General features: G+C 34.0%; 1 protein-coding gene across 1 annotated transcript; it reads left to right on the top strand.

Moving 5' to 3' along the window:
- Positions 1-210: 210 nt before the first annotated feature.
- On the top strand, positions 211-14,365 carry LOC107460225 (uncharacterized). The gene is made up of 39 exons (XM_016078567.3): positions 211-437; positions 1,308-1,372; positions 1,553-1,652; positions 1,813-1,920; positions 2,183-2,299; positions 2,481-2,631; positions 2,752-2,999; positions 3,135-3,326; positions 3,484-3,560; positions 3,639-3,756; positions 4,163-4,246; positions 4,638-4,733; positions 4,815-4,916; positions 5,028-5,096; positions 5,307-5,402; positions 5,485-5,592; positions 5,981-6,094; positions 6,267-6,350; positions 6,528-6,656; positions 7,175-7,373; positions 7,479-7,622; positions 8,670-8,713; positions 9,086-9,169; positions 9,290-9,358; positions 9,449-9,525; positions 9,988-10,057; positions 10,296-10,445; positions 10,881-10,946; positions 11,063-11,207; positions 11,357-11,421; positions 11,498-11,563; positions 11,737-11,830; positions 12,059-12,095; positions 12,230-12,287; positions 12,415-12,525; positions 12,736-12,803; positions 13,434-13,500; positions 13,592-13,660; positions 13,808-14,365. Exons 1-39 carry the CDS (start codon positions 381-383, stop codon positions 13,880-13,882), a joined length of 3,873 nt encoding a protein of 1,290 aa, XP_015934053.1. The 5' UTR covers positions 211-380; the 3' UTR covers positions 13,883-14,365.
- The last annotated feature ends 879 nt before the right edge of the window (positions 14,366-15,244 follow it).

The following is a 15,244-nucleotide window of genomic DNA, read 5'->3' as shown; positions in this document are numbered from 1 at the left end:
CTATTAAGTATTAATAAGAAGGTGAAGACTAAAGAGAGGGTAGAATATGGGAATGTGAACGCGGTAAAAGAAGTCAAACAGTGGTACGTAAGCTGCGCTGGAATGCGAGATGGTGGCAACGTCATGAGCTGGGGCGAGTAAGAGTAGCTGCAGTTTAACTCTGCTCAGCACACTGTGTTCTTATAAATGCGGGTTTTTGACTCGCACGCTCTCTCACTCTTCCAAGTCCCACCCTTCCCTCCCGCAACAGCAAACGGTTTTTCTTTTCTTTTTCTTCTCTCTCTCTCTCTCTCTCTCTCTCACACACACACAAACACACCACAACCACCATTCCCCACTACTGCGCAAACACACAAACATCTCATTCCCTGCTCCAACCAATGGACCATCATCATCGTCTAGGGTTTCTCACCTCCTCCATACTCTCTCTCTTACAGGCAATGCCTCTCTCTTCCTCCACTTTTTACAATCTATACTCGCGTTCGCCTCCTCTGCTCATCATTCTTCCTCAGATTCGGACGATACTTCTCAATTTTCTTTTTTCTGTGAGAAAATGGATCCAGAGATGAACCGCTGCTTCTTTTTTTTTTTGTAATTATTATTGTTTGAATAAAAAGGATTATGGAAAGTTGCATTTGGTTTCGTTGTCAACGGGGGAAGTAAATGAGCCTGTGTTGGTGGACAACTGTGGAATTTCAATTAGAATTGGCGGAGTGTGAAACGGAGGAGAACATTCCGATGATTTCGGAATGCTTCAAGATTTCGGGGATGAATATGAAGCTTCCATAAGTAGAATAAATTATACTGAGGCGATGCTGTATCATAAGAAGTTTAATCCATTTTTTTCCAGCTGTTTATGGTGTTCATTATGGCTGCGCAAACGTTATGAGCTTGCAAATTGTACGGACATTATGAATTTGCAACCTGTTATACGCTCAGAACACTACTGACGCAGAAAGGGTAAAATAAAAATTAAAAAAAGAAGAAGAATGAAACAAAAAAAAAAAGAAAAGAAAAGAAGAAGATAGATATTTTTCCTGGAAATTTGAATAAGCACTCTCATCACAAAAGTGGAGGTTATTTTGTATCTTTACAACTTCGATCCATCCTTTATGGATTAGACCTTTTTCTTTTTTAACTTCCCTATTGAAGAAACAGGGGTGAGAGAGATTTTCGCCAGAGTATAATTTGTTCTATTTCATGAGCTCGGGCGGTGTTTCCTTGCTTGAATTGGATTTGATTGAATGCAATGGCATTGTGCACCTTACTTGGTCAGATTGCTAATTTTTCTCATTCATCTTTTGCAGGTTTATGTAATTTTATTTTTAGTAGCAGCACACAATTTTTCGGCATCTGATGCTGCAGCAACTGGGTAAGCCACCTTCATACCTATGCACAAGTACAGGCGTGGGTTCTTGTACCTGACAATGATTGGTTCATGAACAGCTGTCTTCCAGTTCTGGAATTTCCATAATGAATTTGAATGTGTGGAGGACAGAATATGAATGTCCGTAATGATACAATATATTCAGTTCCATTTTCCTTTCTACAGGGAAAAACATGCCGAGAATCATTGTGCAATGTATGACATTTGTGGAAAGCGCATCGATGGTAAAGTGGTGAACTGTCCCTATGGTTCCCAAGCTGTGAAGGTATATATATTTATTTATTTCTACCTTTCTGTTTTCAAAATCAGAACTTAAGAAACATAAACCTGTTTGGTCACACAATATATAATTATGAAGATTATTTCAGTTTGAACTTGAAAGCTTTAAAGTGTGGCTTGATCCTATCAATTATTGTATCTTTCAGCCAGATGATTTGCTTTCATCGAAGATCCAAAGTTTGTGTCCAACAATTACCGGGAATGTTTGTTGTACAGAGGCTCAGTTTGACACATTAAAGACTCAAGTCCAACAGGTAATCCTTTTAGCTAGATTTTCATTGTTAATGCATACTCATCATATACATACTATTTGAATTGATCAAACAAATGGGTTTCATCTTTCGTATTTTGTTGAAAGCAATTTTTTGGATATTATGGATTCCATACTAATACACTGGCTAGTGATAGTAATGCCTGTCCAGGTCATGGTGCTACATCTTTCTAGTTTATCTTTCTCATCAATCAATATTACTAGCATTTTAAATCCCAATGCTTATGCTTTCAATACTCTGGCAGGCTATTCCTTTTCTTGTCGGTTGTCCAGCATGCTTAAGAAACTTTTTGAATCTTTTCTGTGAGTTGACATGCTCTCCAAATCAGAGTTTATTTATCAATGTGACATCAATCGATAAGGTAAGGCTCTGTACATTCTTCTTTCCAATGCTAACTACTCTGAACAGAGATGTCACCAGTATTTGCGGTCGTATGCTTTTATGTTACCATTATCAGTAAATCAGATGCAAATCACAAATTGCTATCGCGATAGTTTTAGAATGCAATTATTACTGAAGACTCCAATTGTTACAATTTGCAGGTAGGTGGTAATTTCACGGTGGGTGGGATTGACTATTACATTACTGATGCTTTTGGTGAAGGTTTATACGATTCCTGCAAGGATGTAAAATTTGGCACGACGAATTCTCGAGCTATGCAGTTCATTGGCGCCGGTGCTCAAAACTTCAAAGGTAATTTGAACTTTGAATCCTATAAATTATAAGTGGGGCCATGGGTGTTTCTCTAATCGTATAAAATTATTCTTTTATTGTATGAAATTGTGATGCTTACATTGAGATTGCCTTTTGCAGAATGGTTTTCTTTTCTTGGTAGAAAAGCTGCCCCATATAGTCTTGGTTCACCATATGCGATTACATTCCAGCCAAACCCAATCAAGTCATCTGGCATGAAGCCTATGAATGTTTCAACTTATTCATGTGGTGATATTTCTCTTGGATGTTCTTGTGGTGATTGTCCTTCATCATCAGTATGCTCTGATTCAGTTTCAACTACCACCCATAAGAGGGATTCCTGCACTGTGAAAGTCGGGTCTTTAGTGGTAAGGGAGCATATTATCAAGATTTTGATATTTCCCAACACACTTGTATCTTGTTTGTGACAAATAAAACATGGTTTAAGTTTAAATCTAATCAGTGTCCTTCACTAATATGCTTTTACTGTTTGATATCTGTAGGTGAAATGTGTTGATTTTATTTTAGCAGTCCTATACATCATATTGATGGCTGTGTTCTTGGGTTGGGGATTTTATCATCGTATAAGGGAGAGAAAGCTGTCATATAGAACAAAACCAGAGTCTAATGTCATTAGTGGCAGTGTGGTGCACTCTCATAATAGGGAGAAGGATGAGAATCTCCCCATGCGTCAGGTTATAATATGCCATTTTTTTCATTATATGAAAACTTGAGAACTGTTTTATCTTTATTTTAAAATTTTTAAACAAGGTTTTACTTCACTTTCTTCCTTGTGAATGCTTGTCATAAATCTGACTCTGTTTTGACTTTTTACTGATGATGATGAATAAGATGATTGAAGGGGCTCCAGAAAACGGAAGTGGAGTTCAGCTCTCCACTGTGCAAGGATACATGTCAAAGTTTTACAGGTCACTACCCTTGCTATGGTTGTGATATGTGAACTTATATATGGACAATATCTAACCTCTTTTTGCAAACATGATCAGGAAATACGGATTGTATGTAGCTAGAAATCCAATTACAGTCTTGTTATCATCTCTGGCTATAGTTCTTCTGCTCTGTCTGGGGCTAATCCGATTCAGGGTTGAGACACGGCCTCAAAAGGTAACTATCCCATGGTTGTTTCTCTGTTGTTTTAAATGCTTTGCTTAATTCTATTCTTTTTTCTGAAGAAGCTTGTATCCATCTCTGACAAAAATTGTTTTGTTCTTTGTAGTTCAGCTATTCAATGTATTTGATTTCTCTATCAATAAATATATTTCTTATTTCAATTCCGAGAGCTTATAAGTATTTGGCTTTAACTCTCCTCTCACTTGTCTTGTAATAGTATTAAAATACAATGAAAGATTGGCAATTTTGACTTCTAATGTACTGAAAAATGAATTGAATAGGGAATGAGGAAGTAGCTTTTTTGTTCTGTTATCGTGGCTTTCTGAACTTCCTCTATCGTCTTCTTCATATAATTCTTTGAATCAGCATTAATTTTTTAATATAACTACCTACATTTCAGCTTTGGGTAGGACCTGGCAGTAAAGCAGCACAAGAGAAACAGTTTTTTGACAGCCATCTTGCTCCATTTTACAGAATTGAACAGGTTTTTATGTTGGCTCCTTTTTCTTTTTTCTTGTTAGTCCCCATCAGCTTGTCAAGTTCATTATTGATGCAGCATGCAAAATTCTTCCTTTAATGTTCTCCTAACTATTTTATTTATCAACTTTCTTTCACTTTCTTCCCTTTTCTCGTGGAAATTTATTCATATATTTTTTTTCTTTGACTTCCAACACTTGCATATAGGGAAGATAAAATACTTCAGGACTTGTAGAAAAGCTACCATTCTTAAATAAAGCCTTAGACATTATACATATGTGGCAAATGGCATAAAGGAGCACTCTTATCATTTCTCCTCTAATAGCTTAATTGATGTCAATATTGACTGGATTTGATTTTTCCCTTTTATTTAGATGAATGACACTTTTATTTTTCAGCTCATACTGGCCACAGTACCAGATAAAGTGAATACTACATCACCAAGAATTGTGTCCGAGGAAAACATTAAATTTCTCTTTGAAATACAAAAGAAAGTAAGTGTTCCATTTAGTAGTACTACATAAATATTCTGTTCATATTTTGGGATTGTGAAGGCATTCCTTTAATGCTGTCAGGTTGATGCAATTTGTGCTAATTATTCTGGCTTGATGGTATCGCTTCAAGACATCTGTATGAAGCCACTAGACAAAGATTGTGCCACTCAGAGCGTCCTGCAGGTATAGTTATTGATATTCAGCTAGCTACCTTTAATATTTCATCATCACATTCTAATAAATTTGCATGATTTGAAAATCTTTTTATTAATGTTTTTTTCTTCCTGGTTGTAGTACTTCAAAATGGACCAAAAAAATTTCGATGATTATGGCGGAGTTGACCATCTCAATTACTGTTTTGAGGTACCAAATTTTATCTTCGCATCTTGAAGTTGATTATAGTAGTATATGTTAATTTTGGATATTTGCAAGTTTGCATATAAAACAATAACAAAGATCTCCTGCCAGAATATGGCTTATATTCAACTATAATAAATTTCTTTGTGTGAGATTTTTACTTTTGTATAATTGCAGGATGCAACTGACCTGATTATTTTCCAATGTTTCTTTCAGCATTATTCCTCAGCAGACAAATGTATGAGTGCATTTAAAGGTCCTCTTGATCCAAGCACCGTCTTAGGGGGTTACTCTGGGAATGATTACTCTGAGGTACTTTCTCTACTCTTCTACTTTTTAATAAGTTGAAATTTTGTGGAGCATATGATAACTATATTTTGATCTATCAAGACAGGCATCTGCGTTTATCATAACTTATCCTGTGAATAATGCTGTTGATGGAGAAGGTAATCAAACTGCCAAGGCAATTGCATGGGAGAAGACTTTTATTCAGTTGGTGAAGGTAATATCCTGTACTTATTTTTTTCTCCCTTCCTTTTGCTGATCAGTATTTTCATCATCCCTTTATAAGAATCACAAGTCCCCACATATCCTTATCCTGCATTGGCCAATTCTGTTCCGCAGAAAGGAACCTTATCAAGAGTGCTGCATTGTCATTCATCTCTAGGAAGTACTTATGTTGTGTTCGATTCTCATTGAGTCTTAACATTCACATTTAGCTTATTTTACCATCCAATAACTAGTCCCTCTGGCCTATCTAACAGAGATTGAATAAATTTTCTAGTAGGTTACTTGGTCGTCTTGTGATGTGAAAGAGTCATGGAACTATTGCCATTCCCATCATTTCTCTTTTTCTTGATTTCCCATGTTTACTATGTCCTTTGATATAGGATGAGCTATTACCGATGGTGCAATCAAGGAATTTGACACTTGCTTTTTCGTCTGAAAGCTCCATCGAGGAAGAGTTAAAAAGAGAAAGTACTGCTGATGCTATTACTATAGTGGTATCACCCTCTTTCTGATTCACGATGTTTGCTTGTCTTGAATAATATTTAAGAACAATTTTTAATCTGAGGCATGATTATGGGAACTATGTGAATTGAGTTATATGCTTTGTATTTCTAAAATCGTTTTTATTTGTTGATACCAGTTGTTTAATCCCTCATTTTATTGCAGGTTAGTTATCTCGTGATGTTTGCATATATATCTCTTACTCTAGGAGATACACCACATCCTTCTTCTTTCTATATTTCATCGAAGGTGCAGTCAAACAGCTGTGCTAAACCATCTTTCTTTTTATTCTCTTTTTTCTTTATCTTGGTTCCTCCATGCTGCTCCACTTTATTAATGTACATGATGACAACAGGGTGCATCAAACACTTCTCTCACCAAGTAGGAGATTTTTAAGGTACCTAAATATATAATTCTGGATTACAGGTATTGCTTGGTCTTTCAGGAGTACTGCTTGTTATGCTTTCTGTCCTTGGATCAGTTGGATTTTTCAGTGCCCTTGGTGTTAAATCAACACTGATCATCATGGAAGTTATCCCGTTTCTTGTTCTAGCTGTAAGTCATTGTTTGCCTGTTCTTTCTGAAATCTTGGTTGCAATTTAAAATCAGAAAAAATGTGCCAGCTGATATTTAGAAAGAAAAGCTGAGAACTAAATGAAATTTGGATAAAAAACTGAAGTTACTATAAAATACCATTTTCCTTTTTATTTTTTCAAAAAAAAAAAAGTGTTTATTGCCATTTGCATACAATATCATTTCTGAGCTTTTGAGACAAACTAAGCATATTGAGTGCTACAAAGAATTATCTTTGGTAGCCTAAAGCATCCCATCCTTAATATAGGATTGTTCCGTTCAAGCGAAATGAACAACATCAATGGTGATTAGGTCCATAGAGATAAAGTGTGCCTACCTGTCCCAACTTCTATTTAGTTGCAAGTTTGTTTAATCAAAGTTTCTATAGAAATGGATAATAAAATATCTACAATGGTATAGTAGCAGAACATCATAGTCAAATTCAGCCATTGTATTGCCAATAACCAACTCTTTTTTATTTTTCAATCTTGTTTGGTTAGGTTGGTGTGGATAACATGTGTATACTAGTTCACTCAGTAAAAAGGCAAAAACTTGAGCTACCTTTAGAAGAACGAATGAGCAAGGCTCTTGTGGAAGTTGGACCATCAATAACATTGGCTAGTTTATCAGAGGTTTTAGCATTTGCAGTTGGATGCATTATTTCGATGCCTGCATGCCGCGTGTTCTCCATGTTTGCAGGTAAGTTTTTCATTTTGGAATTTTATGACTTTGCTATAGTCTCAGTTGCTTTTCCTGTTGTGTAAAATTCTAATCCTTAAATTTCCTTCATCATTTCTTTCACAGCATTGGCTGTTCTTTTGGATTTTCTCCTCCAAGTTACAGCTTTTGTTGCTCTGATAGTTCTAGACTCCCTGCGAACAGAGGATATGAGAGTCGACTGTTTTCCATGCATGAAAGTCCATTCCTCACATGCTGACCCTGATAAAAGTATGAACAAAATATTACTTCATGGAACTACAATATCTTACTATATCTTGTCTCAATTTGATTACGAGCTTTCCCAAATTCCTCTATAACTAGAATGAGACCCGCATTACGTGCGGGGAGGTAAATTAATTATACTATATAGTATATTCTAATATTATTTAGAGAATGATTAGATAATATGCATACTAATGTTAAATTGAAGTGTTTTATATTAAAAATATTTTATAAAATATTTATTTGATAATTTGCATATAATTCCATATAATTATTCAATTAAAATATAATACAAATTGGATTATAGATTTTTTTTAGGAATTTGAATTCATTTATTTAAAAAAAAGATATAATTTTTTTATATTAATGCTGTACAAATGTACATATTTATTGTTTTCATTGTTTGCAAATAATTAAAAGAAAAAGTTAGAAAAAAATAAATTCGAATAAAAATACCAAAAATATAGAATAAAATTATGAATTAATTTTATAATCATGATATATTTAAATATACATAGTAAGGAGATGTTGTGCCAAATTTGAACTTACTTGAAAGAGTTTTTAACAATTTGTATGAGAGATTAACAAATAAAGTAATAGTAATAAGAGTTGTATGTAACATGATTCGTAAATAGACCAAATTGTGTAGTAGTAAGAGTCTTATATAACATGTATAAGTGAATCAAATAATGTGGGATTTCAATATTTATAACTGAAATTTTATAATTATGATTATTATGACACTTTATTTGTATATATTTATTGCATTTAATTAATAATTTATGTATCAATTGAATAATAATAATAATAGGTAAGAGTTTTATTTTTATTTTTATTTTTTAAAATGATTAGTTGATTCTCATATGTTACTATGTATTTAGAAGTGCTGATGTGGCATCATTAGAAAAAATAATATGGCTAAAACTCATTGCATAAAAAATTAGTATCAACCTTCTATAAATGATAGATAGATAGATAGATAGATAGATAAGTTGTATATTTGGAGGACCAAAATGGTCATTTATTGAAGTTTGTTTTTTCTTAACTTGTCAGGAATCGGAAGGAGAAAGCGTGGTTTATTGGCACGCTATATGAAGGTAAAACAACATCTCTATTACCAATTCAATGACTTATTACTGGTACTTCTAAAATATATGACCAAGTTACTAAGAATTTAGGGCAATATTACCTTTGTATGTGCTGCTTTAATGTTGTCATAAATTTAATTTTTCTACGATCTTCTACTAATGGAGGCTATGACTTTGTGTCAAGCCTGGTCAGCAGGCATTTATCCCTAATATTTATGTTACAATTCCTGGTTCTGTCAACCTTTTGAGTTTCTTTTTGTCATTTTTGTATGGATTTTAAATTAATTAACATTGTCTTTTTCTCCAACATTTTTTTACTTCAGTACAGTGTTGCTTACTACCTTGTTTTTATCCCATTGATTGTTCCTTACCTTTTTTCAGGAGGTTCACGCTCCCATTCTGAGCATATGGGGAGTAAAAATTGTTATTATTGCTATATTTGTAGCATTTGCATTCGCTAGCATTGTAAGTCTTCATTTTTCTTTGCACTCTTGTAGTTGTTGTGACATTAATCAAATCATACATGTAATTCTATTTCACTATACCCCATTCCTATCTTAATTTGTCTTCATCTGAACCTTATAGGCACTGAGTACTAGAATTGAACCTGGTCTGGAGCAGCAGATTGTTCTTCCACGAGACTCGTATCTTCAGGTTTAATACTTTCGTTTGCTCCCTACTACATTCATGTTTCTTTTTCATGTGTACTTTGTTATCTTCAAGCTCGTATATGTCTTCCTGCAGGGATATTTCACTAATGTGTCAGAATATCTCAGAATTGGACCACCTTTGTATTTCGTTGTGAAGAATTATAACTACAGGTACTAAATGTTTGGTTCATCTCATCCACTATTATGCTTAATGTGATAAATTTTTAGGACTCTGTTAAAGTTAAAGTGATGCATTCCAGTGTTACTGGTTACTGCTGTGTTTTTGTAATGTTTCTTTCTTGTTCATAGGTGTTGTAATGGATATAAAGTGAAATCATACTGAAATTAGCTTGAATAATATTTATTGTAACTTGTGGTTCACAAAGTTTATCCACTTACGCTAAAAGGTAGCATTGATCATAAGTTGTTTCACCCAACCAAAGCTTTATGAAGTTAATTGTTAATTCTTCACTGAGTCTTTCTTCAGTTATGATATATTAGTATTTCAACAGGAGCAGGGTAAGTTTGAAAGTATTCATGATTCATATGTCTCTGACTGGGACATACTTAATCTTGCCTTAGTACTAGTTATAGTCAAGAATGATTAATTCTAATGTTATTTCCTCACTTCAGCTCAGAATCAACACAAACAAATCAGCTTTGCTCCATTAGCCAATGCAATTCAGACTCTCTTTTAAATGAGGCAAGTCATTAGCTGTTAAGTGGCTTTACTTGATTCTATATGATGTAGCCATACCTCATTTTGGTTTTTCCTGGCACATTCAATGTTACAAATTCTTGTTTATTTTATTTTTACTACTATTATTATTGATGGGCCATTGGGTTTTCTTTTTATAGTTGTTTTGTTTGCACTCTGCCAGCAGTCCATGATTATCTATCAACTTGGACACTTATTATGGGTGCTGTCTTTTACCATGTAGATTTCTAGGGCAGCCCTTGTGCCGGAGACTAGTTATATTGCCAAGCCAGCTGCCTCTTGGCTTGATGATTATCTTGTGTGGGTGTCTCCAGAAGCATTTGGGTGCTGCAGGAAGTTCACAAACGGGAGTTATTGTCCTCCTGATGATCAGGTCTGATGTACATGATATTTTTTGAACTTTTCTCGGATCCCAATTTTGTGATAAAGACGTGCTTATTACATTCTGTTAGGACTCTCGATCATAGTTTTTACAGTAATTTCACATACAGAACTTTTCATGACCTGGGGAAATGTATTCGTTGTAGCCAGAGGATTAATGAACATTGCTAGGATTTACTCAATATAGTAGACCTAAACTTTCATTTTGATTACTTTATTTCTTCTATTTTTAGTGATGCTAAATAGGAATATTCTAGCAGAATAATTGTTTAGTAGCCAAAAAAAAAATTGGATCACTACCTGGAAGATGAGATTTTGCTTTGATTGAAAGGGAAAATGTGTCGATGAAGGATAAGATTTCAATGTAGTACTCCAAGTTTATCATGATTTTGCTTTAACTGACTAAGGTTTTTCCTTATTAATCCAGCCTCCTTGCTGCTCTGCTGGTGAAGGATCTTGTGTTTCAAATGGAGCATGCAAAGATTGCACAACGGTATGCTATTTTATTTTATTTTTCGTTTTATTTATTTTGGATATTTTGTAAAGTAAACTATGATGATTTCTTGTTTTGTTTTGAGGCCTTAATCAAACAATATTTGGATTGCGCAGTGTTTTCGTCATGCAGATTTGCGGAATGATCGTCCCTCTACAACACAATTTAAGGATAAACTTCCATGGTTTCTTAGTTCTCTGCCTTCTGCTGATTGTGCAAAAGGTGGTCATGGGGCTTACACCAGCAGTGTAGATCTGAAAGGTTCGAGTCGAATTCATTCTTTCAAGTCCTTTTTTTCTTGTTTAATTCAACATAGACATGGGTTGGGGTATCCTGGAAGCCCAACCAGTTTAAGTTGCTGTGTGAGTACTACCTGACTTTGGTATGAACTATTTGGGTTGCATTTTCAGGCTATGACAGTGGTATTATCCAGGCATCATCATTCCGTACTTATCATACTCCACTCAACAAGCAGGTAGGATTTCTCATTGTTTGTTCCATGATTACTGTAGCATCAAACAGTCCAAAGTTTAACAGTAAAAAATTTTTAGATTGACTATGTTAATTCCATGAGGGCTGCTCGAGAGTTTGCTTCAAGAGTTTCTGATTCTTTAAAGGTGATGTTTCATTCATTTCTACTTGGTGAATCATGTTAATTTTTGTCCTTTTAGATATATAATGTTGAAATAACATCAGCATGTAACACTGTATCTGGATCTGGAAATCCAGACATACTCTTTTGTTGTGCTACATTTACTATGTCCAAGCTGAAATTCCTTTTCTGATGCAGATTGAGATCTTCCCATATTCAGTGTTTTATATGTTTTTTGAGCAATACCTTAATATATGGAGGACTGCACTGGTCAATCTTGCAATAGCTATTGGTTAGTATTTTGAGAAACCCTATGCATTTTCTCATGCCATCATAAACCTTTTCTGGTCAGAATTCTGTGCAAGTAAAGTGTTCTTTTCAAGAAAATATATGGATGTTCATATGGAAGAGACTGAAGGGGATTGATCCTTATGGAAATAATCTTCAATTTATTTATTAAGCATGTGTGTTGATTTTGAGCTTGTAAGATATTAACAAAATCTTATAATGGATGTAACAGGTGCAGTATTTATTGTGTGCTTGGTTATCACATGCAGGTGGGCATCAACTTATTTTGGGAATGATTTTCGAGCTATATTTTTATCTCTCTTCCAATTTCCACAATTTTGTTAAAGCATTTGATGAATCAATTGTCTTGGTCTAATAATCTTTTTGATTTAAAACTCTGTAGTTTATGGAGTTCAGCAATCATTTTGTTGGTGTTGGTGATGATTGTTGTCGATCTCATGGTATTTTCTTTCTTAAGCTGTACTTGATTTTTCACTTCCTGTTTATTGAACCATGTCATACAGTTCCTAGTTGATATTTTTGAATTCTGCATCACCTAGTTAATTTGTTTAAGATTATGCTTTGTAGGGTGTGATGGCCATTCTGAATATCCAGTTGAATGCTGTTTCAGTGGTCAACCTTGTTATGTCAGTGGGCATTGCGGTCGAGTTTTGTGTACATATGACTCATTCTTTTGCTGTTAGTATCACTCTGCTTTCCAGTATTTTTCAATTTGAATTATCCATATGCATAATTGTATCATTTTGAAATTCTTCATCTAAGAGCTATCAAAGTTATTAACTCTTTAATACTTGATATTTTCTCTACAAAATGGTTTTTGTCAGTTGCTCATAATTTTTCTCTACAAACTGGTTTCTGTCAGTTGCTCATGACCAAGTTTTACTGCAGGTAACTAGTGGAGACAAAGATCAACGTGTTAAGGAGGCTTTGGGTACAATGGGGGCTTCAGTCTTCAGGTGATTTGTCCTAGCAGCAATTTAATTTTTAGTTTGAATCAATCAGCATCAAAATTTTTAAACTATTAAATATTAAAAAATATATATAATTTTACTAACATTTCAATAAACTTATAATTTCTAAAGACATAAAAAAATTATAATGTCTAAATTCACAAACACTAAAGTTTTTATAATTTTAAATATCTAATAAACATAATCATCAACCAAGTTTTTTTGAAACAAAATAATGAAACCAACATTGTCCAAAGCAAAACATGGTCCAAAAATATAATTAAACATTGTTCAAGTTTCTAATCAATCAAACATAGTCTATATTATAACTTAAAGTAAAACGAACAAACATTCCAAATACAAGCACAAAAGTAATATTCCAAATTCAATTATGATCTTTAAAGCCAAAAGCCCGCCCCATCCCGCCAAAACCCGTGAATTAGGTAGTGCGGGTTAGGCGGACTTTTTTATTATTGTGGTCTCAAATTTATAGCACGGCCCGCCTTTTTTGGCGAGTTATGCAAGCTTGCTCAGCAGGTTTCGGCCCGTTTGCTACCCCTAAACCCAAGAACCATTTTATTTTCTTAAATTTATGATATCATTTCTGAAATAGATTTACTTATACGCTGATTGCAGTGGCATTACACTAACAAAGCTTGTTGGAGTTATTGTTCTTTGCTTCTCAAGGACAGAAGTTTTTGTGGTATTATGAGTTCCTCTTTAGTTTATCCCCTTAATTATGGACAGAAGTATGTGTGTATATATATTTCTATACTAACTTTTGCATTTTACAGGTATATTACTTTCAGATGTACTTGTCATTAGTACTTCTTGGTTTCTTGCATGGACTTGTTTTCTTGCCGGTCAGTGTTGTTTTTGTTTTTGCTTTTGTTTTTCATGAAAATACATTGAAAGGGTAGAGCGCCAGGAATACTACAACATACTAAGGATGATCACATTCGAACTTTCAACTGTCTTCGAGACTGAACATATTTTGTTTTTATTGGTAGGTTGTATTAAGCATCTTTGGTCCTCCTTCAAGATGTATTGACCAAGGGGAGGATCATTCATCAACTACTTCATAGAACATACAGTAGTGATTGGATTATGCGTCGTCGGCAACTAGTTAAGAAGCATCTGTGAAGTACAGAATGTTGATAGGCGAAAAGGAAGATAGGAAAATACACCAATTTTGACTTGGCCGCCACTGAACTAGTAGTGTATATGATGACTCATTGGTACCCAGTTAAGCACCTCTTGTATGTAAGGTTACTGTGGAAGTAATGAAAAAAAAATTTAAAATGAGATAAGGTTCATAGAAGAAAATGAAGTTTTATAGTATATATATCTGATGAAATTACTAGATTCTGAAGACGAAGTGTGTTGATCCGTAGCGTGCAATAGCTGACTGAAATCGTGTTACAACTAGGATTAGGACAAAGGAGGAGCTCAAACCAATGTAGCTACCTAAGTAACATTTAAGAAAAGTTTCATTTTTTTTCTGATTGGATGTAATGATAACCAACTGTATGTGCACACTAATACCTAATAAGTGACGTTGCCAATCACTTTTTTTTCGTCGATGCTAAATTACAATGGGTCCTTTATTAAAATGCTGAGTGTTGGTCCTGGTAATGCGTTCAGGTGGTGTAAGCTCTTGACAAGTTGAGTAGTTGACATAAAGAAATGAGGCAGAATCCAGAGTCATTTGCACCCTTTAAAAATGGAGAAACGCACACGGGAGTCTATGACGTAAGAACAAATAGAACATATGAGATGACTTAATCGTTAATATATAGTTATATAATGACAACACTCCACATCCTGACAAGTGACAACGCTGGCTGGTAGGGTTCTCGGCAACCATGAATGTGCAAGTGATGTATGCAATTTGCATACGTTCATAAAAATTTAATTCAATAGCGATTTTTCTTACTTTTATGACGCACTACGGCATTAAAGTTAATGAATATATTGAAATGTTTAGGTAAAGTCGTTCTGGCATTACGAATTTACGACTACAAGCAGCAAAGACTCGAGAGTAGAAATATATTTAGAGAAAATTTCACTTTCTTCCTGCGAAATGCTAAAATGATTTTCCTCTCCTTTATTTTATAAATGTACATTCATCTCTTTTTTAACTTTTAAAAAACTTCCTCTTTAATCCATTTTAAATTTTTTGTGTATATCAACCTTACACAGAGATTATCAACTCAAGATGAGACAAAACATTTGAATTAATAATTAGAGCGATTTAATGATCGGTTTGGTTTTCAAAACTTTGGTCCAGATTTTAAGAAAGTCAAAAACTTAAATATATTTTCAAATCTTCAAGGATATAAATGTCTACCGATCAAAAGTTTAAGGAAATATGTCATTTTTTTTAAAAGTTAAAATAGTACCTTTTTTTTGGTATTAAGTTAAAATAGTACTTACTATATTAAAAG

Source organism: Arachis duranensis, chromosome 8 (assembly GCF_000817695.3).
Source record: "Arachis duranensis cultivar V14167 chromosome 8, aradu.V14167.gnm2.J7QH, whole genome shotgun sequence".
Classification (NCBI taxonomy): domain Eukaryota; kingdom Viridiplantae; phylum Streptophyta; class Magnoliopsida; order Fabales; family Fabaceae; genus Arachis; species Arachis duranensis.
The sequence above is the reverse complement of the archived record's forward strand: the minus strand, read 5'-3'. Positions and strand labels throughout refer to the sequence as shown.

What these genes read in the sequence shown, in the direction of transcription:
- LOC107460225 (XM_016078567.3), top strand. Translation starts at nt 381, where the DNA reads ATGGACCATCATCATCGTCTAGGGTTTCTCACCTCCTCCATACTCTCT. An exon ending in ATGGGGGCTTCAGTCTTCAG is followed by an intron (nt 12,804 to 13,433) that starts GTGATTTGTCCT and finishes CGCTGATTGCAG; the next exon opens with TGGCATTACACTAACAAAGC. An exon ending in ATGGACTTGTTTTCTTGCCG is followed by an intron (nt 13,661 to 13,807) that starts GTCAGTGTTGTT and finishes TTTTATTGGTAG; the next exon opens with GTTGTATTAAGCATCTTTGG.